This window comes from Poecilia reticulata, chromosome 7, assembly GCF_904066995.2.
Source record: "Poecilia reticulata chromosome 7, P_reticulata-male-v2, whole genome shotgun sequence".
NCBI lineage: Eukaryota > Metazoa > Chordata > Actinopteri > Cyprinodontiformes > Poeciliidae > Poecilia > Poecilia reticulata.
Window position 1 is genome coordinate 4,048,722 of NC_088836.1, and position 27,464 is coordinate 4,076,185.

The window sequence follows — 27,464 nt, forward strand, 5'->3', positions numbered from 1 at the left end:
GTTTACCTTATTAGAACAATGGAAACTAAAACAATCGTTAGGTTTTCAAACAACTATAAGAACTGGGAAGCACAGGAAGACTCCATCTTGGATGCTGCTCTACAACAGTCTGTGACAAAATCGAAAAGTTTTTTTCGACCTGGAATAACCAGTGTGGAGAGCCATCAAAATTTCTTTTTCAGTTTTACTTAGTTTATGTTCCGTTTTCTGTCGGGGTCAACTTACTGCCATCCTTCCTAATAAAGTCTAGCATGTACATGCCTGGACTTGTTGAATTATCATAGTTTTTTATTGTACCATGGAGGTCTTATGAACATATCAGTCAGTGACAGGAACAGTTTGCCATGTACTATTGAGAGAACATACATATCCAGCAATAGTTTTGGGCCCTGGCCTCTACAGACTGATATTTCCCCCAAAATGCCTTCCAATAAACATTAAGTTTGCCTTAAATGACTTCCTGTTGTCTTAAGCTTGCTTAGACAGAAGCGTTTCACAGGATCAACTGTTATATCTGGACATGACACATTTCCAGTCCTGCTTGAGTAAAATTTCAGCTAATTTTTTCCACAATGACCAAGCATGGGAGGATTTAGACGGTTAGTTTCCTGCTTTTGTATTCGCTGCGTGTTGTCATGCATCCCCCCTCTTCCCATCTTTCCAACAAATTTTGCTCTTCAGGGGTTTTCTTATATGTATGTTTTGCAACACTGGTGTTAGGGAAATGTTCATCCTAAATTTTCTCAATTTGCTCAATGTTGAATTATCTTGCTGTCACAAGAGGGCAGTAGATGCTCAAGCTAAAAATAATTCAAATTATGTGTCTATCCAAGAAGTGACAGTAAATGTTCCTTTCTGTGGACTACTGCCTGGGAAAAATGATCTTCTCTCTTATTTTTGCACACACGTTTGTATTTCTACCCACAGTAGGACTTCGCATTGACTTCAGTTAATTTTAATATCTGCATTTATGCCTAAACCAGACATTTACCCAACTCTAACTATTACTAGTCTATTCTTAACCTAACCTTAAATAAAAACGTAATTCACATCTTACCTCTAAAACCAAGCCCTGCCCTAAACAAGTGGGGTCCACCACATTAGGACCTTTGGTCACAATAAGGCCCATTGGTCTTCAAGAGGTTAGTCATAAGAAGTATATCTAAATAACCACACACAGTATGTTTTTCTACCTTCACAAGGACTTTGCATTGACTTAATTCATTTGTCATTCATTTCTAAGGCCAAAACCAAACCCTAACCTAATTAATAAAGTTTATTTGTACAGTACATTTCAGCAGAGAGTCAGTTTAAAGTGCTTTACATGACAAAAACACAAACACTAAGTTATAAAGAAAACACCACCAAGTCAACAACTGAACAAAAATTCCATTTTGATGAGCGCCATCACCAAAATTATACACAAAAATGTTGGTCAATGTTTCATTTATTATGGTTAAAAAGCAACCCTAAACAGGTAGGTTTTTAGTCTTGTTTCAGCTGTTTTGCAGATTTCTGGATGTTTGTTCCAGTTTTGTGGTCCTTGAAGCTGAATGCTGCTTCTCCATGGTTGGTTATGGTTCTGGGAATGCAGAGCAGACTAGAACCAGAAGACCCAAGTGATCTGAAAGGTTGATACAAAAACAGCAGATCTCCAATGTACTTTGTTGTTAAGTAATTCAGTGATTTGTAGACCAACAGTATTTTAAAGTCAATTCTCTGAGCTCACCTAACCCAGCTCAATTCCACCCAAAAACACCATTTCTTGTGAGACCTTGGTTTTGGGCTTGATAAGGAGCAGTCAGTCCCCACAGTGCTAGAAAAATGATCCTTACAAGGTAAGAAACACACATACACTTGGTGAACTCATGGAGTATTCCAAGACTGATTCTTAAAAACAGATGCTTGGAAACAGCTGAGGCCAAATCCCAAAGGACGGGGCTTTTAAAATACCTGATTGTGAATTTTTTTTAATGATTTATATATTTGCCAGTGAAGGTGATCACTCCTTAGTCAGCAAACACCCCAAAGTGGAAGAGGCCTTTGGATTAGTATTATCCATGACTTCATTCAAACTGTATTTGTTTCTGGGCATCTTTGTTTCCTGAGCTTTTTCCCCACTAGCATTATGACCCCTTCTTTTCTCTCTCCATATAAGGAATTTGCTGATCTTCTCAGGTCTTTTCCTTATTTTTTCTTCCTTTTTTTTCTTCCCCATCAAACCCCAGCAATTTGTATTTAATCTGACTGACCCAGACTTAAGGAAATTTCTACCAAGGCTGATATAGAGTGCCAAAAATTCTGCAATTTTTGTTTGAATGACAAAATATAAAAATCTTTTTAGTTTTTGTATCCCATGATACAGTTGTCAGATATAGTTTGGGGGAAACAAACTAGATCCGACAGTTCCAGGGTAGAATTGGTACCAAAGATGCAACTTAAAGAACTTTTCTCGACAAGAATCAAGTGCAAAACTCTAATTTTGTTATAAATTTTTACTAATCGATACAGTCTTTAGCAAGACAAACTACCTGCAGCCATAACAAGGTCTTGGCATAATACCAGCAGGATATATGATTTTATCAGGAATTAAAATGGTTCCCTGACATAGACCTCCCTTTTTAACAGTAACTCCTGTATTTTCTGTTGGATTCAGGTTGGGGTTATTCCAGACAGGAAAAGTTAGCTTTGCTTCAAGCTAATTTTGAGGTCTAGAATTTACATCCCATTGGAACAGTTGTTTAAAATAAGTTTTATTTGTGCAATCCAATAGTACCACTGGGAACAAAATTGATCTTCAGCATGGTGCCACCGCCTTCCTTGACATTTGTTTTAGTGTTCTCAGGTTTCAAGACTGAAAATTGAGGACTTCAAGACCAATATATATATAGATATATCTATATATATATTGGAGATCAGGCTTTTTCCTGCCAATTCCGATGCCGACCACCCATGAGGGCCGACCACCGATACCGATCACATAATTATTATTCTTTAAATCACAAGCACAACCTTATGTGGAAAAAGGAACCATAAATTCACCTTAATTAAGACAAAAACCTGTTTTTAATAACTTTTTCCAAGAAAAAAACAAAACAGGCATTGTGCAAATTGTACTGCTATCGATAATACTATCTTTAACAGACTGAAAACATATGGAGGCTCTAAAGAGGCTAAATAATGCAAAAAGTCAAAATAAAACCTCTCAACATTTCCAAAAAATTAAAGTATAAAACTTAACATTCAAAGGCAAATACAGGTTCCATTACAATAAACAATCCTGAATAAAAACTTCCTGATAACATGGCGGTTAGCTGATTACTGCTAGTTCTGATTGGCTGTTTCTGACTAAGCGGAGTAATTATGCAGAGCAGGGAGGAGATCGATTATTTTTTTAGAGATTATCTGTCTCATGTTAGGACAGCAAAAGTTTTAATACATATGTAAAATGTATTTTTTTTAAGTTAGATGCTGCAGCTTTAAACAGAGGTTCGGTGTGAGAGTCACTACCAGGTGGAGCAGAAGCGGTGCTCCGTCTGTTAAATATTACTACCTGTAGCGCGTAGCAGCGGTTCAACAGCGAGAGCAGAACCAGCGTCTTACACCGCAGCTCGAAGACTTAAATAATTTTGCGGGTTATTTGTTTAGCTTTCTGACCGTCATGCTAATCCGGGTGAGTGTTTGTAGCTGTGCGCTGCTTTACCTGCTATCTGATCCTCCATATGTCTTTTTTACTTCAGTGAGCCTCGATGTAGCCAAACTCCGTCACTTGTTTTTATGCCATAATGGATTCGTCGTGTTGATGCATTTTGACCTGCTTCGATTTTCCGCCACAACACGCAAACTTCCCCATTCACTCAATGCGTCATAGTTCCACACGTTATCGCTTAGAATTTGTTGCTGTACGTTTGCGCAGTGTGAAGGAAAGAGGAGACCAGCTGCACAGATAGGCTGCAAAATGAGATGCAGGTGATCAGTTTGTGTGATCGGCAACAAGAGACCGTGATCGGCGATCACCGATCGTACACTTTTTCACGGAAATCGGCCAATTATGATCGGTGGCCGATCGATCAGCACACCTCCAACATATATATACACTGCTCAAAAAAAATAAAGGGAACACTTGTGTTACCTTTATTTTTTTGAGCAGTATATATATATATATATATATATATATATATATATCTTGCCATTGTTGTTTGGCAGCTCAAATTTAGTTTCACTATTCAATAAAACTTTCTCCAGAGGACATTACCTTGTTTGTAAATACAAATAGTCACACCCGAAGGCTTTGGATTTGGAGATTATTTCAGAGAGGCACCTTCTCAGACCATGGAGATGTTAACCCCACTGTACTTTGGACATGGACAATATATTCCAGTTCAGGTTTCAGCCTTAATGTTTTCTGATCCTTTCAAACCACTTTGTTCTGACAGATTTGGTCAGTTAGTTGAAGTCCGAAAAAGCTTAAGGGCTTGACGCAAGGGAATTGACATCCCTCCCTCTCCATTTATTTCCTATGTTATAATGGCTTGTTCCTCTCCAGTCAAGCAACAGACGAAATTTGTGCATGTGAAATTTCGAGCTCATACATGTAGATGTACACATGCAACGCGACAAGAAAGTTGAAATATGTTCAACTTTTGTTGCTGCCCCCGTTACCATTATTGCATCCCGTGTATTGGGTTCAACCTTTTGCCGTTAGTCATCGTTCCCTGTGTGTTGAGCCTATTTAGTGTTCCAACAAAATAATGATCCCAAACACACATAAAAACTGGTTTTGGAATGTATAAAGTTAGCCTAACCATTGCCATCCTGTGTAATTGTGCCCGATTCTCATCTCCCTTCAGTGCTCTGTCTTGGCTTTCTCCCATTGAGCTGGATTTTTTTCCAGTGGAAGTGGAGGATGGTCGTTTATACCGCAGACAATTTTTGATAAGCTTCATAGCATCGAACTGACACATTACATACATCAAGGCCAAAAGTTAGCAATTAGCTAGAATTTCAAACTTCAACAAAGTCCACACCTCTAGGAAGCAATCATTTATCTATACAGAAAGGAGCCCATGCTCTCTGTACAAATTATCATTTTTATCAGGCTTGGATAAAGTGGGTTTCCACCAAGTTTTCTGGCATGGTCTGACCACAACCCTATTTGAAACTCATGGAGTTTGTTTTAAAGTTAAGACGCTTAGCCTGGACACCAATCAAATTACCTCTTTCATTCTTGATAAGAGCGGTAGCACATCCAGCCAGGGTGACGCAAGTGACTCATTCACAACTACATGTTGTGCATGACGTTGCTTCCCATGGAATATCATGAGGAACATTTGCTTAAACTTTAAAGGTTTATTTTTATATTTAAAGCTGCGTGTACCACCATGTGTAAGTTGGAGAAAATCCTTTTAAAACTGGCAGGAGATGATTAGAAGGAGTTAATTTCATGGCAAGTAAAACCAGGAGGGGGCTTGTTGTAAACACCGTCTGCAGCCTGAGCTCATGTCTGAAACCGAAATGCACAGAAAAATGAGGGATTGAAGGAAAGCGAAATAAGTGTGTCAACCAAAGGATGGCCCAGTGTATGGATATAAGATGCAATGTAAAAGGGATATGATGGGCTAACTTTAGGTGAGCGTGCCTTGGTGTTTAGTCTGAATGCAGTAAAGAAAGGCATGAGGGGGGACATTGAGTGAAAGGAAAACAACAGGGGAGAAACAGGGGAGATGTAGAAAGTCAATCCAAAGTTATGAGAAAGAGGAGGAGGAAAAGGAGGAGGATTTTGGAGGATCATCAAGAATTTGCCTTTTAAGGGGTACAGTTCTCCTACTTCCAAGCCTTACAAGCTCTTGCGTACTAGCCAAAACACTCGAGGGAAAAGCAATCAACAACAGAAAAGAGCTTGTGAGGAGCAAAATCAATTTTCACACGTCATTTTAATCAACATGCCTACCTTTTCAAAAAGAAAAAAAGAAAAAGTCAAAAGCACACATGGCATCCCTATCTTATAACATGTACGTTATTTCACTGAATAGGTGGGTAATCTTCGGGACAAGAAAGTCGTTTTCTGTCTGCAACAAAGAGACCACTGCAGGGTAAACAAGAGAGGCCCTCAGTCCACCCTGAGTCACTGGATCCTCCCGCAGCATCCCAACAGCTGCCGAGTTTTTCTTGGTCGTCCCCCGCACAATACCAACAATGTGTTGTTGCTGGGGCTAAGGAGTGACTGCCTGTATCTGGGAGCAGGAAACGGAGGGGAGCTGAGGAGGAGAGATGGGTGGGGAGGTAAGAACAGAGAAGTAATTGTATATGTAAGAGTGAGGCAACCGTAGCAGAAGGGGCAGACGCAGAAGGAGAGTGAGACGAAGGGGGGAAAAGGAGAGACGCACGTTGTCTTCGGGATGGGGGCACCGGGAAAGGAGACGGAGATGAAGGAAGTGCAGGATGAGGACATGAATCTGAGTTTTGATGCTTTGAAAGAGGAACCAGGGATGTAGGGAGAAAAGGAGGCGGCCAATCAACAAAAATCGTGTTTTACGATACAAAGTTGGGGGATTCTTGAGGTAGCAAGCGAGGTGTTTTTAAAAGAGCGTGTTTTGATAAAAGTTGTAGAGAAGGGCAGAGAAAGTGTATACTCCAGAAAGAGAGACAGGAAAAGGGGAAGGGCCTTGGTCTCCTCCTCTCCAGCTGACAAAAACAGCTGCCCAGGAGGACAGAGGTGGAGAAGAAGACTCGCAGGGTGAACGGACGGAAAGAGAGAGAAACTACTGGACCCCGATCACCTATATGGGTTGTGTCCTGAGCTCAGATTGGTGTGGAGAAGGAGAGGTGCAACCGGTGCCGGTGGTCCAAAGTTCGTCTCTGAAGAGAAGGAGTCTGGAGAGGAGTGACAGCAGCAGGATGAGGCTCACTAAGGTTGGTACATGTGGACTAGGTGTGTGTGCGTGTGTGTGGGAGGAGACTTTATTTAGATCTTCACAGGTCTGTTTATTATGTTTTGCACCATAAGGCCTCACATGCTACTTTTGAGATTTGCTTACACTCTGATTTTAGTCTTGAAAAAGCATGTTATTCCAACCATTTGTAGCACATGGCTGAGGAATCCTGAGGATACGGTGTAGATATTGTCAAAATCTCTGGGATTGTTATTGCTCAATATATGACTGCAGTTGTATGGTTCTGTATCTGTTCGTAGGATCATCGTGAAGGTTTATATTTTAGGGCTAATATTGTGATGTATCCAATTTCTGTCCACAAGCTTGTTTTCTGGTTGTAATTTCTTCTGTTTTTGTCTCACACCTGGTTCTCATTTACTTATTTCGCACCTGAAATAAATGACTCTCTCACACTTGGCTTTAGGGATGTGCGATATGGCATAAAATTCATATCACTATATATATTACAATGGGTGGTGGTAACAATGTGCATCACAATACGATTTGTATACCGTATATTCTGGACGATAAAGCGCACCGTACTATAAGCTGCACCTACAAATTAAAAAAAAAAAAAAATGGAAACACATATATTAGCTGCACCGGGCTATAAGCTGGTATCTCTGGTTTTCCACAAGGTCACAGCAGAGGGCTGCATCCTTAATAAATCTGCTATTAAGGATGCAGCTCTGCGTCTTCAACGCCAAACTATGGATTCGTTCACGCCGAGGTTACATGCAGCGGCTCTATTTCCCTCCTGTACTGCCAGATCGATACTCCTCAACTTAAAAGCTGCATCTTTTTCTTCATGTTGTTTCCATAATGAGGGGATATGAGTTTGAAGACATTTTTCCATTCTGCTAGCATGTGCTTGTTCTAAATGAAAATTTGCATTCATTTATTTTCAATTTTGACTTCCAATGATTCATTTCCTGCTAAAGAGCCCCCTGGTGGTTGAAGAAAAATCAGCAGAAAAGCTGCACCTGGCTATAAGCCGCACGGTTCAAAGTGTGGGTAAAAAGTAGCGGCTTATAGTCTGAAAAATATGGTAACTTACAATAGAAAGGGAAACAAAATCCCATACTAATTGAGAGTAATGTATATATTTGTATTAACACTCATTTTCATCGATGTTATTTGTTTGTAACTTTTGTTTTATGTTGCTTCCCATCATTACCAAGTCTTCCTTAAAAATTATTCAAATTTTAAGTGAGACCTGGCAATCTTGAGCAGCAGCATAACAATGATTAAGTGGCTTAATTATTGTTAAATAAAAAAATAAAAAATCTATTTCTATATAGAACACAATAACCTTAATGTAATGGATGTCTGCATTAAATCCTGTTTTTTATTCCAGGTATTGTGACTGGAACTTGTAGTTAGCATCATTGCTGATATTCATTTGACTTCATTTGCCGTTTTAAGGTGGTAAAGCAAATTGCTTGTATTTTCTCTTTCACACACTTTGCAAATTAAATTTTTCTGCTCCTGGTTTGACTGTTTAACCCTCCTGTGATCTAATCTCGTGCATGTCCCGGCGGAGAATGCACCAATCCTGCGTGTGTTTTTACAAATCGCTTCCCAGCTGTCTGACCGTGACATATGCAGCACTCCTCCTGAGCATCGTGCTAAGACTGCGGGAGTTAAACACGAACCAGGTCCAGATAATTGATGTTTTCGCATCTGCCTTTTTAATGTGCTCTTCCCTGGTACTCTCAGCCAGGCTGCTTCCTGCATGCTCTGTTTTAATTCCAGATGGTTACATCATCAACAAACATTACCGTGGTTAGCCGGTAGACTGCAGATCTCTATCGTAGGACAAATTTCGTTTCTACCGTATTCCTACTTGACATTATTTTGATAATTATCTCCCACCTGATACTAGTTCAAGGTGTTCTCTGTTACGCTGTTTGATACTAAAAATTGTTTCATTTGGTTTTAAACATTTGTTTTTTATTTAACCTTTATTTATGCGGAGCTGTCTCATTGAGATCTATGATCACATTTACAAGACAGAGACATGTTTGATAAAAACTAAATATTACAAACACAGCAACAGAACAAGTAATTAAAGCATTTGACTCAATTAAATGAGTTAATAAAATATGAGCTAAAAATGTCAATGATCTCACATCTAGTCCTATTTTAGCCATGTCCCACCTGGTTTGAGTTCACTAATCATCTCACACCTGGTTGTAGATTAGTAATTATCTTTTAAAGTACTCTTCAGTTTTACTTGCCATGTCTCATCTGGTTTTAGTTTGCTAATGAGCTCTAAATGGATTTCAATTCACTAAACATCTCACACCAGGCTGTAGTCTTCGCTCCTGCTTTGTAATCTTTAAAAGGGGCAATATTAAGTATTTTTCATGCACATCGTGTCATTTTATAGCATAATCAAGAAACAGTTACCTGCAGTTGTTGTAAAAATGCTGTATATGCCAAACACTACTTAATTTAAAAAGAAATTTGACTTTGCAATTTGATGTCTTGAATTACGGCCTCTTTAAGGAGATCCTATTCTTGCTCTTTGATACACTGCAGCTAGCAGAGCTTGTTGTGGATGCTCAAGCTAGATACCTTGCCCACTGATGATGGCGGATAAACTGTTTCTCTGTCACTGCAAGTTGTTTCTTCACCATTAGCACATTTAGCACAAAGTACATGATGTTGATTGACAACACTAAGACCCAGCTCCTGGCTCTGATTGGTTATTTTTAACCAGAAGCCTTGCTTTTCTGAAGACAGCAATAGCAGCTCATGGGGTAAGTGGAGGAGATTGATCTTTTCACAGATCATCTCACACTACACTGTCACAATATAGTGACAGCTTTAACAAATATGTAAATAATTTTTTTTATAAAAGTTACATACTGTAGCTTTAACGTGCTGGTGGTGTGCAAAAGCAGTCGGACCCGATTGCTTTTGTAATAGACTGCAGACCTCCTCTGCAACCTCGCCCTATATAGAGAAGGAAAACTAAACTATAAATTGAAAGATTTGAGTACAGGAAAGTATTGGATTCCACAATACAAAATTCCCTTTCCAAGTAATGCGAGAATGTATTTTCTTTGTTTAAAAGATGTGGATAATCATGGCATCATAGCACATCTGCGCAGCTACAATGGCTCTGTTGTGGCGACCATAGCGATGCCGCAAAGCTATCGTCATGTAAACACAGGCAGGCCGGCCGCCTGCCCTGGAGCCACCAGTAGAACACTCAGAACTCCGACCTCTGACCCACAGTCACAATGCTCTGGAGCGTGGCTCCATTTCATCGTGTTCTATGAACATTCTACATGTATGTGTGTGCGCCTGTGTGTGTATTTGGTCCCAGTGGCTCTGTATCACATGCAGAGCAGCGTGGGAATGTGAAGCTTTCTGGACTACGTCATCCTGTGGTGACTGACCCGGACGACTAGGGGTGTGGGAACTGGTCGGATCCAAATTATCCTGAGCAAGAGGAGACAAACATGTATCTATTTATGGTCGTTTTTCTAACGATACATTCTTTTAAAGTTATAATTTGTTAATGTCTTAGAAGACACGTGAGGCATGTTGCGGCTCAGAAACGTGAACTTGATGATTTGTTTGTATTTTTCTGGCATGAACCACATGTATATATTTGTAGACCAAACCAAGATCTTTCTAGACTAACAAGAAAAAAAACATTTCTCAACATGATTGCATAATGAACTGAAGACATGCCAACAATATTGGGAAAGAGATGTTTCTCAGAATATAAATAGGTTCCTCACATTAAATTCTTATTTATTTTTACAAGGCCTCAGGAAGAAATAATTAAAGATCCAGTGAGTAGAAGTATCAGAAAACTCATAACGGGATTCTTTTCAACAATTACGCTTCCTTATGCCAGGACTCTTGCATAGCAGAGCGTCAGTAAAAAAAGAAACATTTTTACAGTTGGATTCTGGATCTGAACACCACATGGCAGCAAGAGTCAATAGCTTTAAAGGGGCAGTATTCTGTAAAATCGACTTTTGGAGCTTTACAGCTTGTAATAATATCATTCTGTCATCAAAACCATACTAAGAGTACTATCTTGATTCCTTGGGGGACCTAGCTCCACCTCCGAGTATGACGCTCCTCTTCCGACTCACACAGCAGCTCTCCCCCATGTCTCCCTCACTCATCTCCTTAAGACTAGTCAGAAGTAATTAGCTAACATCTGGTGGAGCTGATGTTAGCTAATTAATGAGCCATATAATGAGCTCACTATCTGAGCTCATTATGTGGTATAATCATGTGGTATAATCAGTGAAAAATGTTGTGAAAGGGTTAATAGAGGAGCAATGTTGTGATGACTTCCTGAAGGAAGAGTTACAGAGGTATCAGTTTTGAAAGAGACAGAGGCCCAATTTCAGGGAGTAAAATTAGGAAGTAAAATTTATTTTATGCCATATTTGATACACGCAGCAACTGAAGGTAACAGTTTCTTGATTGTGCTATAAAATGACACAGTGTGCCTGGACAACATATAACATTGCCCCTTTAAAAAAAATAAATAAATAAGGTCCACATGCTCTGCTCAGGTGGTTGAGTCATAGATCAGAGGGGATACATGTTCGGGTCTAAATGTTTTGAGTTTTGGAAAAAAGATTGAAAACGGTCACATTTTGGGCTTCGTCCTCAACACTCACTAGCTATGACTTCTTTTTATTAACTCACCTCTGTTGATCTGAGAGTTACATTTTTACAGGCAAGCAGACATCTGACTTGTGCTCCAAAGGGCACAAGTCAGAGAGTCATTGGCGGACTCACATGCAAGTCAAACATAAATACAGAAGTTAGTCTGCCAACTTCATTTGGCAGAGGGAGGAGAGCAGTGTGCCTGCAGCTTTGTTCTAAAGCTTTCACAGTAACACTAACTAGGAGAGCTGTCAGTTTCCCTAGTGTAGATATGTATGATGGCAGGAGGATAGAACTTCCTAAAGTCACAATGTTCCTTGAAGTCAGAACGTTTTAAGTGTTGGTTCTGGAAATTTAATTTAAATTTCAGAGACACTTGAATGGAATATTCTGAAAATGTTTTCATCATGGTTCTAAGCCTGAGCAATTCAGACTAATGCCTAACAGACTGAGTTTGTTTGAAACACCATTCAATTCTTAATATTTGTATGTTGAACTTTAATCCTGAAAAATATCTATTGATTTTATTTTAAATATTTCAGCATTTAAAACGGAGATGTCGGAATCTTATTCAGACGTTGGAGCGACAAACCCTTTGTACTTGGGAGTAGCTACACGTGCGTCATTTTGGGGAAATTGTAGTCGGCAATTTTACCGAAAAGCGATGGATTCAATACTTTGGGATAACAACTTTTTATGAATTGTGTGCAGCTGTGTAGAGCCAGCTGCACACTGTTGTAAGAAAAAAAAAAATCATATTACTCCTTCCTGTCGTCGTCTTTGTGGTTTTCTCCCGTAGAATAGCCAACTGTTGATCACACAACTTGTGTAATTCGAAGAGTGTTTCCATTGCAGTTAAGTGAAATGCATCTGTTTCGATATGTCCAAAAAACCACCTCATCCCAACGCAAACACATATTGAAAAACATGACTTTTTTTTTTTTTTTTTTTAGAAATTGCCGTCTTTTCATCAAGCAAATTTTTATCATTTTAATTTTTGCATTTCTATGGTTAATGGAAACACAAATACTGACACCAAGAAACAAATAGCTGGAGAAGCAGCTCTGTATATTGAGCAAACATGTTGAAGGTTCATTAGCAGAGAGAAGTTTCCATTTTAGCATAATCATATCTGTGGAGATCAGCAGATGTTTTGTACTGACAGATGACAAAAGGAAACATAGTAAACAAAAGCATTTTTTAAGAAATGTTATGCTCACAGACAACACCTCAATGGTCTGGCTGCTGACTTTGGGTTGGTCCATCTTGTGAAGCTAAGATTCAAATTGTTGACTAACCCTGGTTCAAAATGTGTTTTACGCTCCTTATTGTTGCTTACAAGCAGATCCATATTTTCTTCATGGATGATATTTGTTATCCATATTGAAAACTTATGACAAAAGTTTTCAGTATTACCAGTAAATAAATCCATTTGATACATTCTCATTAGAAAGACCTTTTTTGGTCATGTCTTGATCATTATGTATTTGATGAGATGACTCAAAAGGCTCTTTTTGCATCAGAAAAACATACTCAAACTTCATAATCTGAAATAGGGTGTCATTTGGACATAAAATATTTGCTGATTCTTCTAGTAAGCAGGAACTTAAAACTGCACACATACTCTCTTGCCTTTACTTGCACATGCTGTTAACTTTCAAGTCATATAGAAACCTGGCTTTGTGTCAAGAGTTTTATATATTCCTGTAATTTATTTTCAAGATTAAGTTTAGATGACCAACATAGGCGCCTTTAGCCACAAGCATTCAGAGCAAACACAGATCCGTCAGAGGAAGGAACAGTGACCAGTGAGACTTAAATACAGACACACGCCGCGTTCCCTAAGAACGGCAAAGAACTCAACAGAATGAAAATAGATGCAACCCTGACACTCCTTGATGTGTGGGGAAGAAAAAAGGAGGTAAATTCCCCCAATAAAGCCCGTGCCTTTGGGAAGACTGTTGTAGACTGGATTCCTGTGGCTTGCAAATAAAGATCTGTCCCAAACTCCAAGATGGATTTGAGGAATGCTGCTTGTTTTCATGTAGCAGTCACACAGATGAAAGCTGATCGAGGGAAAAGAGGGGGAAAGACACAAACCATTTCCTCCCTCAGTACGTCTCCAACAAATCCCAGCTCCGCCCTGAAAAGAAACACCCTCTCCCGGGAAACTATGCACCAAAATATTTTCTTCTGACACGCAAAAATGTTGAGCTGGACCCACCGAGGTCTTCACAGAGAGGATTTTATCAAATGCGAACAAGTGGTCAGTTGTATCCTTTCTGTATCTCATGTGCTCTTCCCCAGGTTTTTTGCACATTTAAACAGCAGTACCTGATCAGGTTTGGCTTAGTGCCGTCTTGTACAATCCATCATTGTCAAGCTACAAAGCCCCCTGCCCCTGTCTCAACCCACCCTTTCCAGCCTCATTTCCTCTTGGCCAGGGGTTCCTTCTCTGACCAACTCTTTCCCATTTACCTTCAAGAGGGGTCCAAGGCCTTCCTTTTCTTCTGGACAGTAAATTCCGTCTTGCAGACAGAGCAGAAGCCCACCTGTTGTTCCCTGTAATTTGTCAAGCAACACGGAATATCTCGCAGTTTGTCGTCAGCTGGGACCATTTGCTGTGCAGTGACATTTAGATTCATGATTCAGTCTTTGTGTTTACCAAAAGAGTATAAAATGTCTAAATTTATCATCCTGGACTCATATTCCATACACAGTAACCACAACTTTCTTCCAAAATGACCCTCCCCCACTTTACCCACAAGTTAACCCCTCATTCCAGACCAAGCACCGACTTCCTGTCTCACTTGATCCCCTCGTATTTTGTTAGTCCACCTTTTTTCACCTCTTTATCCACTCCTCCTCTCTGGTTATTTCTGCTCATGCATACCAACTGAACTTTATACACATTCTACCACAATAGAGCCACAATTTGAAATGCATTTTATGGGGATTCAGTGTGACTGAATGGTAAACATTGTTTTCCATTGTTAGATGGCATTGTGATTGCAGAATTTATAGTTAAGAAATGAACATGTTTTACCTATAAAGTAAATGTACAAATGTGATATGTGCAAATTACCATTTTGCATCAAGTTAACATTTTTAAATTGTTTCATAGTTTATGAAATTTTCCCGTCAATTTTACCGTTTTTCAAATACAGAAATATTTCTTACAGCACAGTGCTGGAGGGATACAGTGGTGTGAAAACATTCTGTGGACTGACGAGACAAAATCTGAACTCTTTGGAAGGTTTGTGTCCCATTTGGCATAACAGTAACACTGGGGAAAAAAAACATATACCAACAGTAAAACATGGCGGTGGTAGTGTGGTGGTCTGGGCTGCTTTACTGCTTCAGGACCTGGAAGTCATGCTGTGATCAATAGAACCATGATTTCCGCCAAAACATTCTGAAAGAGTTGAAACCAACTTGCATTCCGAAGCAGGTCAATTATCCACAATACACAGGCAAGTCCACATCTGGATGGCTGAAGAAAAACTAAATTAAGACTTCGGAGTGGCTTAGTCAAAGTCTTGACCTGAATTCTATCAAAATGCTGTGGCATGAGATTAAAAAGGCTGTTCATGTTAAATCGTCCAATGTGGATGAACTACAACAATTCTGCAAAGATGACTGAGCCAAAATTCCTCCACAGCTTGAAAAGACTGCAAGTTATTGCAAATGCTTGATGGCAGTTGTTGCTGTTAAGGGTTTCCCAACCAGTTATTATGGTTAGGAGGCAATCACTTTTTTAAATTTTATTTAATTTTATTTATTTATTTACTTATTTATTTTTTCTTTTTTTACACAGGACCATGTAGGTTTGGACATTATTTTAAGAATCCAGATATGCTTTAATCTTCTCGACAACTTCCTCCCTGACCTGTCTGTTGTGTTGTTCTTCCATCTTTGTTACTTTTCAATCTCATTAACAAACATCTGAGGCCTGCGAATGTCCACCACACTTCCAGTATATACTTGTAAAATATTTTTTTCTGTTGCACATTTAAGTGTTATCCTGTGTCCTTTTGATACATAAAATCCCAATAATATACATTAAAGCTTGTGCTTTTGATATGAAGGAATGTGTAGAAGTTTAAGGCATATGAATCCTTTAGCAGGGCTCTGTAGTTCTCCATTTTTTAGTCATGAACTGGAAATCTTTGAGAAGAAAGAACAGAGTGCATTACTGCACATGCTTTTTGGTAAGTGGAGGTCGGGGGGGCTTACTACACATGTCATAACTCAAACTGCCTTTTGGCACTACTATACTGTGCAGCCTTCTCATGAGTGCAACACATATGGAAGTGACTAAGACTGTAGCAGTAGACAAAAGTCTCAGACTGGAGAATATTAAGAGCTTACAGTTAGAGACGGGCAACTTGAAAGGAATGTATGTGCATTCATCCATGAGTATAAGGTGATGTTGACCATAAGCACTTTTTTGCTTTAATTATATTGAACTATGTATTAAAAAAATAAATGCTTTTACTATTGCAGAAAGAAATTTGGAAAGATTAGTTCAATTTTCAAACACTGAAATCTAAAGTTACAGTTAAAAGATTCAGTTAAACAGTTCAAGCTCTTGGATGCAGAGAAGTTCTAATTAAAAACTGGATAAAGTTGATAAATTACTATTAATTTTTTTCCCAGTTGCAATTTTCTATTTCACCACTAGGACATGCTACTGACCCACAGTGAAGAATTGCTGCCTCTGCTGGGATGTTTATGCATAGAACGGACTACAGAGAACTTTTTACAGAGCAAAAAAAAAAGAAAAGAAAAAAAGAGTTGGATAAAGAGAGATTTTCTCAATGTTTAGATCTCTAATGCTCCATAAAATTGATATTGTTAAGATGATAAAATGAAGATGTAATATATTGAACATGTAGTCACAATAATCCTCACTGTGAAAGGCAGACGGCATATGATTATGACTTAGACTTAAACCATTCATTTGCATAAAACCTATCAGCAAACAAACATTAAATCAGATGGAGATGTGACCACACAGTGAAATACTATTTTTTAAATATACAGCTTTGAAGTTTTTCAGAAGACAATTTCATATATGAGAAGTTTCAGTCTGGTTAAATAATGTACCACAGCACTAAAATAATTTTTTTAAATAGATTTTTAAGTATCTAATTTGAACTGTTGACTGGAACTTTGCGATTTTAGTGCATTCAGTGTTACAAGCCGTTTATCATTACATAAACTTCTACGGTGATTCAACTATCAGTCTCTTAATACAAGTAAAGATGAATATAGCTAAATATATTCATCCTTATAAATTTGGCATCCATGTGTCTAAAAGTCAAAGTTGTGAGTTAAATAGGTTTCATTTTTTAAATTTGAATCACAAAACATGATGAATAAAAATCACCCTTTCAAGCACAAAAACAGGGCTTGAAGGCTTGAAACTAAGAAGTTTCTCCGCTGACTATATTATTGGGCAATTCAGCCAATCTGAAATCCAGACCCTAACGCTCCCCTCCTGGAAGCGACCAATCAGGCTTTTAGCTCACAGTAATAGTACTCCACACATGGATTTAGCTCCACCTCGCAGTCCCAGATCCCAGGGAGAACCAGAGCAAAGAAAACAAGTTACCTCACACAATCTGTAGCAGAGCATGTTACAGATGGCTTCACTGGGAATGAGGCGCTGCGTCTGAAACTAGGGGACACGATGAGCGGGAAAATGAGCAAGGTAAGATTGGGAGAGGGGGTCAGACAAGTCGGGAAGTTTGGAGGGTTTGGTTTTAAGTTATCTATGACTGACTTGTAGGTCTGAATGCGTGTTAACAGAGTTGAAGACGGATGTAGGATGAGGAGTTTTTATGTGTAGCAGTGCTTCTTCAGAGTTGGGCTCTTTAGTGGTTTTACAAAACTATCATACAGGATTTTTGGGGGTTAAAACTGGATCTGCATACCAAATTCTAGACTCCATTTTTCATTTACAGATATTTTACCTTGTCTTTTCCTCTCTCTCATTGTATTTGTATGGGAGAAGCATTGACTTCTTGCCGCCCCTCTCTGGGAACTTGCTCAAAGTGTCGCACTTCATTAAGCTGACATTAGACGTTATGAACAGAGGGTCATGTGACATGTTCAACATTCTCACACACACTCACAATGTTTCAGCTATTGCTCATGAGCAATTTTAAGACTACATTGGAAATATTTGTGAAACTGGTTATTTTAAAGGCAAACTAGTTGGTTCTGATTATTTTGAAAGTGTAAAATTTGGGTGTAGCTTTCTAATGATTTCTGCTTTTAAATTACGATGTTTTTCCATCTGGGTCAACATTTCCTTTCCAAGGGCAACAGCTGCACTACTTGGATAGAAGGCAGGTTTCTCGTCATTACCAGGGTGACCATTATATAATGAAGTTGGAGGAGTTAAGTCTTTGATTTGTAACTAATTTGACCAATCATGTGTAATCACAGATGAGTTAAAGTAATTAGAGGGTCATTTTTAAAAGATAGGCCAGCATTACTGTAGTACTCTAGGTTGGTGCACAATTGTGACAACACTCCGTGTGTTTGCATGTACAGCTATGGTGCAAAGGTTTCCCAAGAGCAACAACACAAGTTGTGTGTGTTTGTGTCTTTGCCACAAGTATTGATTTTTAAAGTTAAACACAAGGAAATTAAATGTTTACTAATTTATTTAACTTCATTTATTTAAAAAAAAGTGATGCACATAGATGCACTGAAAATCTTTTTTTTTGCAGATTTCTGATCTCAGTTTTTATAAAGCTTCCAAGACAGATTTAAATTGAGCACAGTTTCTTTTTGCTAAATCTCTACAACAGTGGAGAAAAAGGTACCTTTCAGTCTTCCGAATTATATTAGATGGAGAGGTTACGTCACACAGTCAGAGAGTCACTGTTACTTGCCTGGTAAACATCAGTCCCTTGGTCTGTGCTTTACTTTGTACAGTGGGTCTGGATCCTCGGCTATTGAGAAGCGATTACTTGCTGGAGAAATAGCCTCTCTTGAAGTTTTAACAACTGGATCTTATTTTACCCAATCACTAACCTATGGCTGTGACAAATGTAATGCCTGTTTGATTAAGCTTACCGGGTACTGTGTGTGCTGTAAACAACCCTGTGGTGAGTAGGGCTACAACATCTTTGCCAGCAGTAAAATGTCTTAACCTTCCCATAGTCTTAGCGCGACGCTCAGGAAGAGCCCAGCAAATGTCATAGTTGGACAGTGGAAAGTGGAGGGGGTTGTCCCGTCATACCATCAGTTCCCAAAACCACATTTAATGAAAACTCATAAGCAACCAACTCAGACTGCGCACAGAGTGAAAAGGTTGCAGAGTTCAAATGACCCCATCTCTTAAGAACACGGGAGGGTTAAGCACTCCTCTAGCTTCAGCTGTAATTGGTCAATATTTGGAAGTGTGGTTAACACGTACTGAATTGTTTTGCCCACACCTTCCACTGCCATTGACGAACTACAACTAAAACGACGTGAAATAGCAACATCAATGTTCACAACTCCGAGACAGAGAACAGGAGGCACAGGAGAATCAAGAGGAAATGCTTAGGAAGGCAACAGCCAGCCCAAGGTTTTGCTGTTATATTAATGCAAGTATGAAATATTCATAGCTCACATTTCAACTGTAGTTAGTGTCTGCTACTAGCAAATAACTTTAATCAGCTCATACTGATTAAAGTTGGTTTTCAAGCGATTTGCCATTTAGTTTGGTGCCACCCTATGAATGGGAGTTGTGTTGTCTTAGTTGGCACAGCCAATACAGTCAAAAACATCTGGGTTGGATGAAAAGAGTCTCAGCAGATCCTGGTGGGCAGGTACAGCTGCAAATTTAAAATTCACGCCATACAAGCTTAGCAGTCGAGCAGAGAGTAGCACAGACTTGGAGGTATGAATTAGGCCTTAATCCATTCCGTCAACACAAGGTCGTTTCAAAGAATTTCTATACTGCCAACGTAAAAAAAAAGCATCAAAACATAATGTCAGGTTGTCAAGATTAAAGCACTGACTTTCACATCCAAGCCTCATAAAAGAATGACATCAAATGCATTAAGCAACTGCATGGTGCAAAGACAGAATTCACTTCGTGGTGTTTGAATATTGCAAGATCTTGTTATACAAGATGGTGTAGATTTACTATAGACATTTAAAAATTGTCCAAAAGATTAAAAGAGAGAATTTGTACATAAAAAAAAACATAGGGATCCTAAAAAAAAACTACAGTGAACCACACCAGACCTCTGATTTTTCATGGTTCACTTATCACCTATTTGTGTATTCCTCTGTGGCACGTGACTCCAACTTTGGCTATTTAAAGATTTTTTAGTAGCTCATATCTACAATATTCAAAACAAAATGCATCTCGAGAAGCTGAAATATCTAGGCACAAAGCCACCTGATATGCTAATGATTGCCATATATAAAAGCAGAAAATCCAGAAGCACCAATCACTTTCCTTGGCACTGATTGGCTGTTACCCCAACAGCATATATATAAATATTATGAATGTTGGCTTCTGTTGTGGTCCCAAAATGGCTTCTACTGCGTTTTTAATGCATATTAAGGTACATTTGGTGTTTAAACCATTAAAGTAGGCAGTTCTAAGTATTTTTATCGGAGGGTCTCAAGTATTTCAAGAGGTTGTGATCTCTTACTCTTATCGAATACCGGGGGTCCACTGTAACGAATAATAACAGACTCCTTTACTAATATGTCCACCAATAAATTTTGGCTTCCATCCTACTTGCAACAAGAGGAAAAACAGATTCGGATTAACAGCTAGATAACATTGTCCAACCTCTCCAACCTTTCCTTTTCTGATAGCAGTTCGGTCATTTTTCTTTCGTGTGAACCCATGTGGATGAACGGACGTCAACGCGCATTTTAATCAGATTGGAAAGTGGCCTTGAGGTAGAAAAGTCCCACTTTCTGAGAAAACCTGGGCAGGAAATTCAAAGAAGCGTGTCACCTTCCAGCCAGGCTTGTGGGCAGCTGGTCCCATGGAGATACTTGGTGACCAGAAATACAATGCCGGGGCTTGTGTTCGGCGTACAGTCGGTAGTCTATATTTGTAATTACGAGGTGTAACTGAGAGGTTTGATGGCACATGATGGTTGTGTTTACTTGGGACACCCTCTGGTCACTGCCAAGCCAGGAAGCTGAAACAGAGGCTGGTTGATGTTCCCTTGAGGCGCATGCAGTTACTCTGGTTGCAGGTCAACACTAGTGGCTATTCACTCCCATCTGCGGCTTTAAAACGGCGTGAATGAGAAGGATTTCCTTCGAACTTAGTAGAAGCTAAGAGAAGAATTTCAGATTGTTCGGACAACAGCATTACCCTGGGTAAAGTCAAATGCTACACATCATAGCACAGCTGGAATATTTCTAACCCTAGCACATTTATATTTAACATCATATGTATAGAGAATGAAGTGTCGGTGTTGCTGTAATAAGAAATTCTCTGTATGTCCCAGCCGTGTTTGGACCAGAAGTCCTACTGGGGGAGCGGAAGTGGATCATGGCAACATGCTGACCTCACTACAGGAACAGGCAGTCTCTGTTTCCCGCACTGCCTGTCCCACCCTTTGAATAAATGCAAACACACGCACACACACACAAACACGCAGGCTGACTTCCATTTATTAACACGCACATGCAAGAGGTAATGCCAACAAATGATGCAGGGACCCAGATGCTGGTGGAAGACTCTCAATGGAGGGTGGAATTCAAGCTTGCAAGAATCAACAAACATGTCAGTGAATGGCCGGGCGTGTTGTAGTGCATATACTTGGAGACTGGTTGAGAATGGATAACTTTGGGTGGTTGAGCACCTTTAAAACATTCTTCTTAAAGCTTTGAGGTCATATTTTTCATCGCCACCTCAGAATCTCTGACCTGCAGATACTGATTCAGCCACTTCCAATTTCCCTATAAGAACTATATATTAACAGTGCCCAAAATACGTATATTCTTCTTATCCCTGAGTGATAAAGCACCCAAACAGTAGATCTATCTTTACTTTATTAAAAACTAACTTTGTTATCCTTTTCTTCTCTTCTACATGGTTCTCGTAAACAAGCAAACAATGGAGCAGAAAGATGTATGAATTAGGGAAACTGAGATTTCCAGAGTGAAAAAGATCTACAGCTCACCCACTGAAGTTAAAATTTATTTTACTTTACTAAAATATCTTTGGCCAGATAAACTATGTTATGCATGGTGTCTTGATATATATATATCAACCAACCTAAAGTTTTCCTTTAACAAAAGGAGATGCTTAGAATAGTTGGTTTAGCTAGTCGATATTTACGGAGATGACAACCTCCCATAAATGCAATAAAATCAAAGTGTAACCTATAACTTGCAGTTTTGCTTTAAAAATCAACCAAACCTAAATGTTAAACTCATGAGAACATGATATTTATGATCAAAGAAAAAAGACATATTGCCCAATCATACCACTTAATGTTAAACAGAAATACCCGGGATTTTTAGTCCTTTATGACTAGTTGATGGTACTACTTTATAGGTGCGCTTGTTGTAGCTCATAGGTGTGGTTTTCCTAATGTGTACTCTCAGTTACCTTAGAAACCCACAGTCATGATAGATGATCCGACGCAAACACCCTTTTGTCCAGACCAATGAAGTTTCAGGCTTCTTCATTCTGTTGTCTGCACATGGGATGGAGATGAACCTCATGCAATGAGTGAAGTCTACCAGGCTTCTGGTGCAGCGGTACTTGGCAGCCCATCAAAGCCTACTATTTAGACAGTATACAAATCCCAAATTAGCTCATAGCACATATTACAAAGACCTAAATAAATTTGAATGCAATAATTCCACTTACTCAAGACTTCGGTGCAGAAACATAAGGCCATTATGAGCACAACGCTTCCGCTCAAGCTAAAGGAACAGCGTCCATGTTTCATCCCTAATAGAATACAGACACAATTAAACTTCTGCGCCAGTCATTGAATAATTTCTTTCTCCATCTTACACTAATTTCTGCTTAGCAAAACATAACATAAAAAATACTAACATTAAAACCAATTACTAAGAGCTCAAACTTACAACAAGAATCTTCCGTGAAGCGCCGGTGTTACGTCAATCAGCGTATCCCCATCAGATACGGTTCCCCTTGCGTCTTCTTGCCGCTCCGCCCCGCCCACGCGGCAAAATACGCGCGTGCTCGTGATGAGCACCCAGAAAGCACGCGCGTAGGGAACTACGGACACCGTGAAAGTTCAAACGATATGTTTCGGCAAAGTAGTCACTTTCTTCACGTTTTTGCAGGAAACCAATAGTAATAATACTAATAACAATAATAATAAAAAAATAATAGTAATGATAAATACATATATGTCACATATATTATATTTATTATAAATGTATATATGTTTAATTATATATATATATATATATATATATATATATATATATATATATATATAAACAGGGCAATGCATTTTAATGCTCAATATTACCCATCAGATACCGTTCCCCTTGTTTTACAGTGGGGGAACCCTATCTGATGGCCATATTTCGCCCATCAGATATCGTTCCCCCACTGTAAAACAAGGGGAACGGTATCTGATGGGTGATTTTAACATAGGGGGAACGGTTTCTGATGGGTGAAATATGGCTATCAGATACCGTTCCCCACTTTAAAACAAGGGGAACGATATCTGATGGGTAAAATATGGCCATCAGATACCGTTCCCCCACTGTAAAACAAGGGGAACGGTATCTGATGGGTGATTTTAACATAGCGGGAACGGTATCTGATGGGTAATATCGAGCATTAAAATACATTGCCCTGTTTTTATTTCATAAAGAAGGGAACCAACAAGTTCATGTCATCTTTTTTGGACGACATCAAGGTGTTTGAGCCACTCGATGCCTCCAACATTGAACTTGTTGGTTCCCCTGTCCATTGTCGTGGCTGATATTTTGTGAAAATCCGGCAGAAATGCTACACTAATCGACTCAGAAATACTCTGCAGAGTCAGTCGAAACGGAAAAATGCCATAGAGGCTAAGCTCTGCGAGGCTGTTAATGTGAGACATGAAGTCACGTGGGACTTTCGAGGGGCGTTTCTGGGCGGAGCTTGGTAAGGTCCATTAAGAGAAAAGGGAAACTTTCCAGTGAGCAGTTCAAGAACAGGCAAAATATGGGAATTAACAAACATATCTGAATAAACACTTAAAGATACCATTTTCAAATGAAACATGTTTCATACGTTTTTTCTTTCTTTAAAGAAGAGGGCTACAGATCAAAGGCATAAAACTTGGTTGCTCTCCTGTAAGATGTTCATGGTGTATGTTAAAGTTGTCTCCAATTTTGATGAACACCTGTTATATTCAACAATAGTTTCAGAAGTATTCTTTCTGGCTGTTCTACACCAATAGAACAAGATTGGATGGATTAAGTATTAGTTTGGTCATGCTGCTCATTTTGAAACAGTTTTGAAACAGCCATTGATTGAAACAGAATCAAATGAATCAATGGAAAAGTGTTGTAGCTTTCATTCAGCGTGCTGAGCTGCAGTGTAGAGGCTAAAGAACACCTTGTTTTATCTATTATTTTTTGTAGATACTGTGTCAGATTTACGACTGGAGTAGCATTTCTAAGACAGCTAGATAACAGAAGATAGGGTTTATTGAAAAAATAAGCAATTTTATACTTCATATGTGACAGCCATTATTTTTAATTAAATGTCAATTGAGGGAGCCGGTGTATGAAAAAGGAAGTAGCACAAATCAGATTTTGTTAAATTTTGTGCAATTTAGGTTAAGAGTTAGTCAGGAAAGAAGCCTTAATTGATTATTTTATCATCTTCAAGAGAAGTTCATGTGATTAACTGCAATTAAGCAGCAGCTCTTTTACAGAACAGACTGTAAGCTCCTGCCCCTCTGACTGCCATGTGAAGGAACGTGGCTTTGCTTAGACGGAAGCTGCGTTCACATTAGAAATGTGCGCAAAACTTTGCCAATATTCTGCTAATGTTAAAAAAAAACACACAATTTCACAGTTGTGATGTTTCCATAAAATAACAAATTCAATTTTAATCACATGTGGTTTGCGACAGTGGCAACACCCGTTTGTTGATTATGTGACTCACGTGATGTGAACAAATTTTTCTATTGCAGTTTTGTGAAATTATATTTCAATTAAGCCAATTAAGCACCTCATCCAGACAGCAAAACTTTTTATCGAGAAAAGGAGAGTTTGCAGTGTTTCCATTCAGCAAATTTATTTTAGAAATGTCAAACTGCGCAATTATGTGATCAATGGAAACTAATGAAACTAATGATCTGACAAAGGGAATCATATCACAATAAGTGAAAGAGGGGTCTATGGCATCAGACCATCTGGTCACAGTACCTCATCCTGTTGTCAGAACGGTCTGGTCAGAGACAATGTCCATCACTGTCCAAAAATCAGTGCTATTTTTAGAGTTTCCAGATATGCTGGCCTCGAATGACTCGCGCTCTCTCTATTTGTTTTTTCACATTCGTGAATTTCATGTTTGTGTCCGGCTAACCGAATGTTGAATCCAGCTTCTGTTGTGTGACGGCAGGCCGAGAGGGTTTGGGACGAGGGGTGGGCAGTCTTGTTAGAAAGCAACTCTTTGACTCCAGAAATCTCTGATTCCCTTTTTCCCCGTTGAGAGGCTAAAAATATCAGAAAAAGGAGCTTGTTGTGTGTCGCAGATGTTATCCTGGGAAGTAGGGGTGTGTTGGTGGGGTGGGGGTGTCTGTCCTGGAGCACATAGGGACAGGAAAAGGAAAAAGGGACTGCAGTCTGTTTTCACCATCTGTCTGCAGGGATACGCACATCTGCACGTGAGCGTGTTTGGAAGTGCAGCTACTTTCTGCGAGGGTTCAGGTTGTTGTTTACAACTCGTGTTACTTCTGTGGAAATGTGGGCAGGCCCTGACTGGCGGAGCCTATGAGTGGTCACATGTTGTGTGCTGGCAGTGGTTTGTCCAGGATGCCTCGGTTCCTGAGGGAGTAGAACAGGATACTTGAAGGTAAAATAGTTCATGCTACTTTAGAAGTGTTTGGAATATTCTTTGTTATTTATTTTTAGGCTGCAGAAGAAGCTTCTAGTGATTCATACAGATTTGCTCTTGCAGAGGAAAAGGTTTTTTTTTATTCAGTGCAGCAGTGACAGTAATTACCATCCTGGGGATTGAGCTCGGCATTACAGGTTGTTTTTAGTGACTCCACCAGCTGTTTCTGTGTTGTAATCCTCCACAAAGCTGTAAACGTCCTCCATTCTGGTTTCCTCTGCTGGACTCCCAAGTCGATATGAGGAGCAGCTTTTCATTCTAAACTTTTAGCCACTTAGTCACATTGCAGAAGTGATTGTATGATCTGACAATCATGCTTTGATCATTTTCTGGACTCATCATCCACTTTTTATTCCACTCATTTTGTTCTGAGGCCAAATACTAGACAAATCACTACAAGTAGGGGACATACAGGTAAAATAGCCCTTCAGTTTTATTCTTACAAGAAGCTAGGAATTAGCATCATGTTTGGAAGATTCTTGTTGTAGCAGAATATTTCCTAATAGTAAATATAAATGGTTTGTTTCTTGTCTTGTGATCTTTCAACATTTATTATTTCGACCATGACACCCAAATGTTGCCACAAAAAATGATTTAAATGTGGTGTCGGCTTCATCGCAGTCATACTAACTGCATCTTAGGAATTCAAAAGATGGCTTACAACTTGGGTTGATATAGCATACTGTTTAAATTTGGTGACATTTCATTACAACCCTAGGGCAATCGTAGCTAGCCAAAGCACCTCTCGATGTGGTGCATTCAGCTGGTGGTCTGGATGACTTTCCAGTCCTCCATTTTTTTATTGCACTGGGAAGGCTTCGTGTGGGGCTGAAAACAAGTTTCCTCCTAAATAAACCTTGTGCATAAATGTTTTATTTTTTAACTGCAAGGCCTTCATAAGAAAGTGAATTTTTCAAACTGAAATGAGTTTTAGCTCTTAACATTTTAAAGATTGGTGTTTAGCAGAGTTGGAAATGGAGGTTCATTGAGTGGAACCTCAACCACATTTAGTTGTGGTTTCCCCCTGCAGTTGCCTTACATGAACCAGCATAGAGCAACTTTACAGCACCTTATAGAGCACTCAGTGGCTGAGTCGTGTATCACTGTCTGACCATGATTGCGTGTGGTTGGATTATATAGTGATCGTGATTGTGTCTGAAGCAGGAAGAATGCTGCCAGCCTCTCCTCTGTGTGTTTATATCTCAGCCCACATCACCACTGTGGCCCCAGCTGACAGTAACTGGTTGCTTTTTTAAACTCGCCGCGGCCCCATGAGGATGCTAATGCCTGTGTTTGTGGACACTTCACAAAACGATTGCAAAATTTTATGGAGGAAACTGATTGCATGCTCTCTGAAAATGGATATAAATACTGTAGGACGGTTGCAAAAGCTGTTTGTGTTCTCAATACAGCCTTGCTTTAATTAACTCATCAGTTAATTTGCTGTATTGCTGTAATCTGCTGTATGTATCACTGAAGCAGCAATGGTTGATGCCGCAAAACTCATCTTGCTGGCTGAAATGTGGAAAGTTTGAGGACGGACCACTGCTTCAGGATAAATTCATAACTTTCTAGTGCACCGATCAGAATTTTTTGACCGATTACACATGCCTGTTCTCTTTTCGTGTCTTTTTTTGTTTTGTTTTGACCTGTCAAAACCACTTTTAAGGGTTTCTAATTTCTCTTAGAGCATTTTCACACCTCATAGGCCAGTATGTTCTGTTCAATTGGGGACCAAATTTGCAACCTTTGCTACATTTTCAGCTGGTGTTTGCTTTTATACTGAGAACCAT

The 27,464-nt window shown here is 39.2% G+C and overlaps 1 protein-coding gene and 1 long non-coding RNA gene across 5 annotated transcripts in view; one reads left to right on the forward strand and one right to left on the reverse strand.

Moving 5' to 3' along the window:
* The window catches only part of LOC103466883 (uncharacterized), a 60,520-nt gene extending 37,704 nt beyond the window's left edge, over positions 1 to 22,816 (reverse strand). Inside the window, exons 1-3 of the long non-coding RNA XR_014088112.1 lie at positions 22,668 to 22,816; positions 22,444 to 22,527; positions 22,180 to 22,356 (exon numbers count right to left, since the gene is read on the reverse strand). This is a non-coding gene — a long non-coding RNA (uncharacterized LOC103466883). The remainder of the gene's footprint in view (positions 1 to 22,179; positions 22,357 to 22,443; positions 22,528 to 22,667) is intronic.
* The window catches only part of tns2a (tensin 2a), a 73,344-nt gene continuing 52,191 nt past the window's right edge, over positions 6,312 to 27,464 (forward strand). For 3 of the 4 annotated variants that reach the window (XM_008412772.3, XM_008412773.2, XM_017305809.2), the window contains exon 1: positions 6,312 to 6,912. In XM_008412772.3, the coding sequence (XP_008410994.2) occupies positions 6,784 to 6,912 (129 nt within the window). In that variant the 5' untranslated portion in view covers positions 6,312 to 6,783. Of the gene's footprint in view, positions 6,913 to 17,147; positions 17,299 to 27,464 lie in introns of those variants that run through there. The other variant, XM_008412774.3, reaches the window with a different exon arrangement.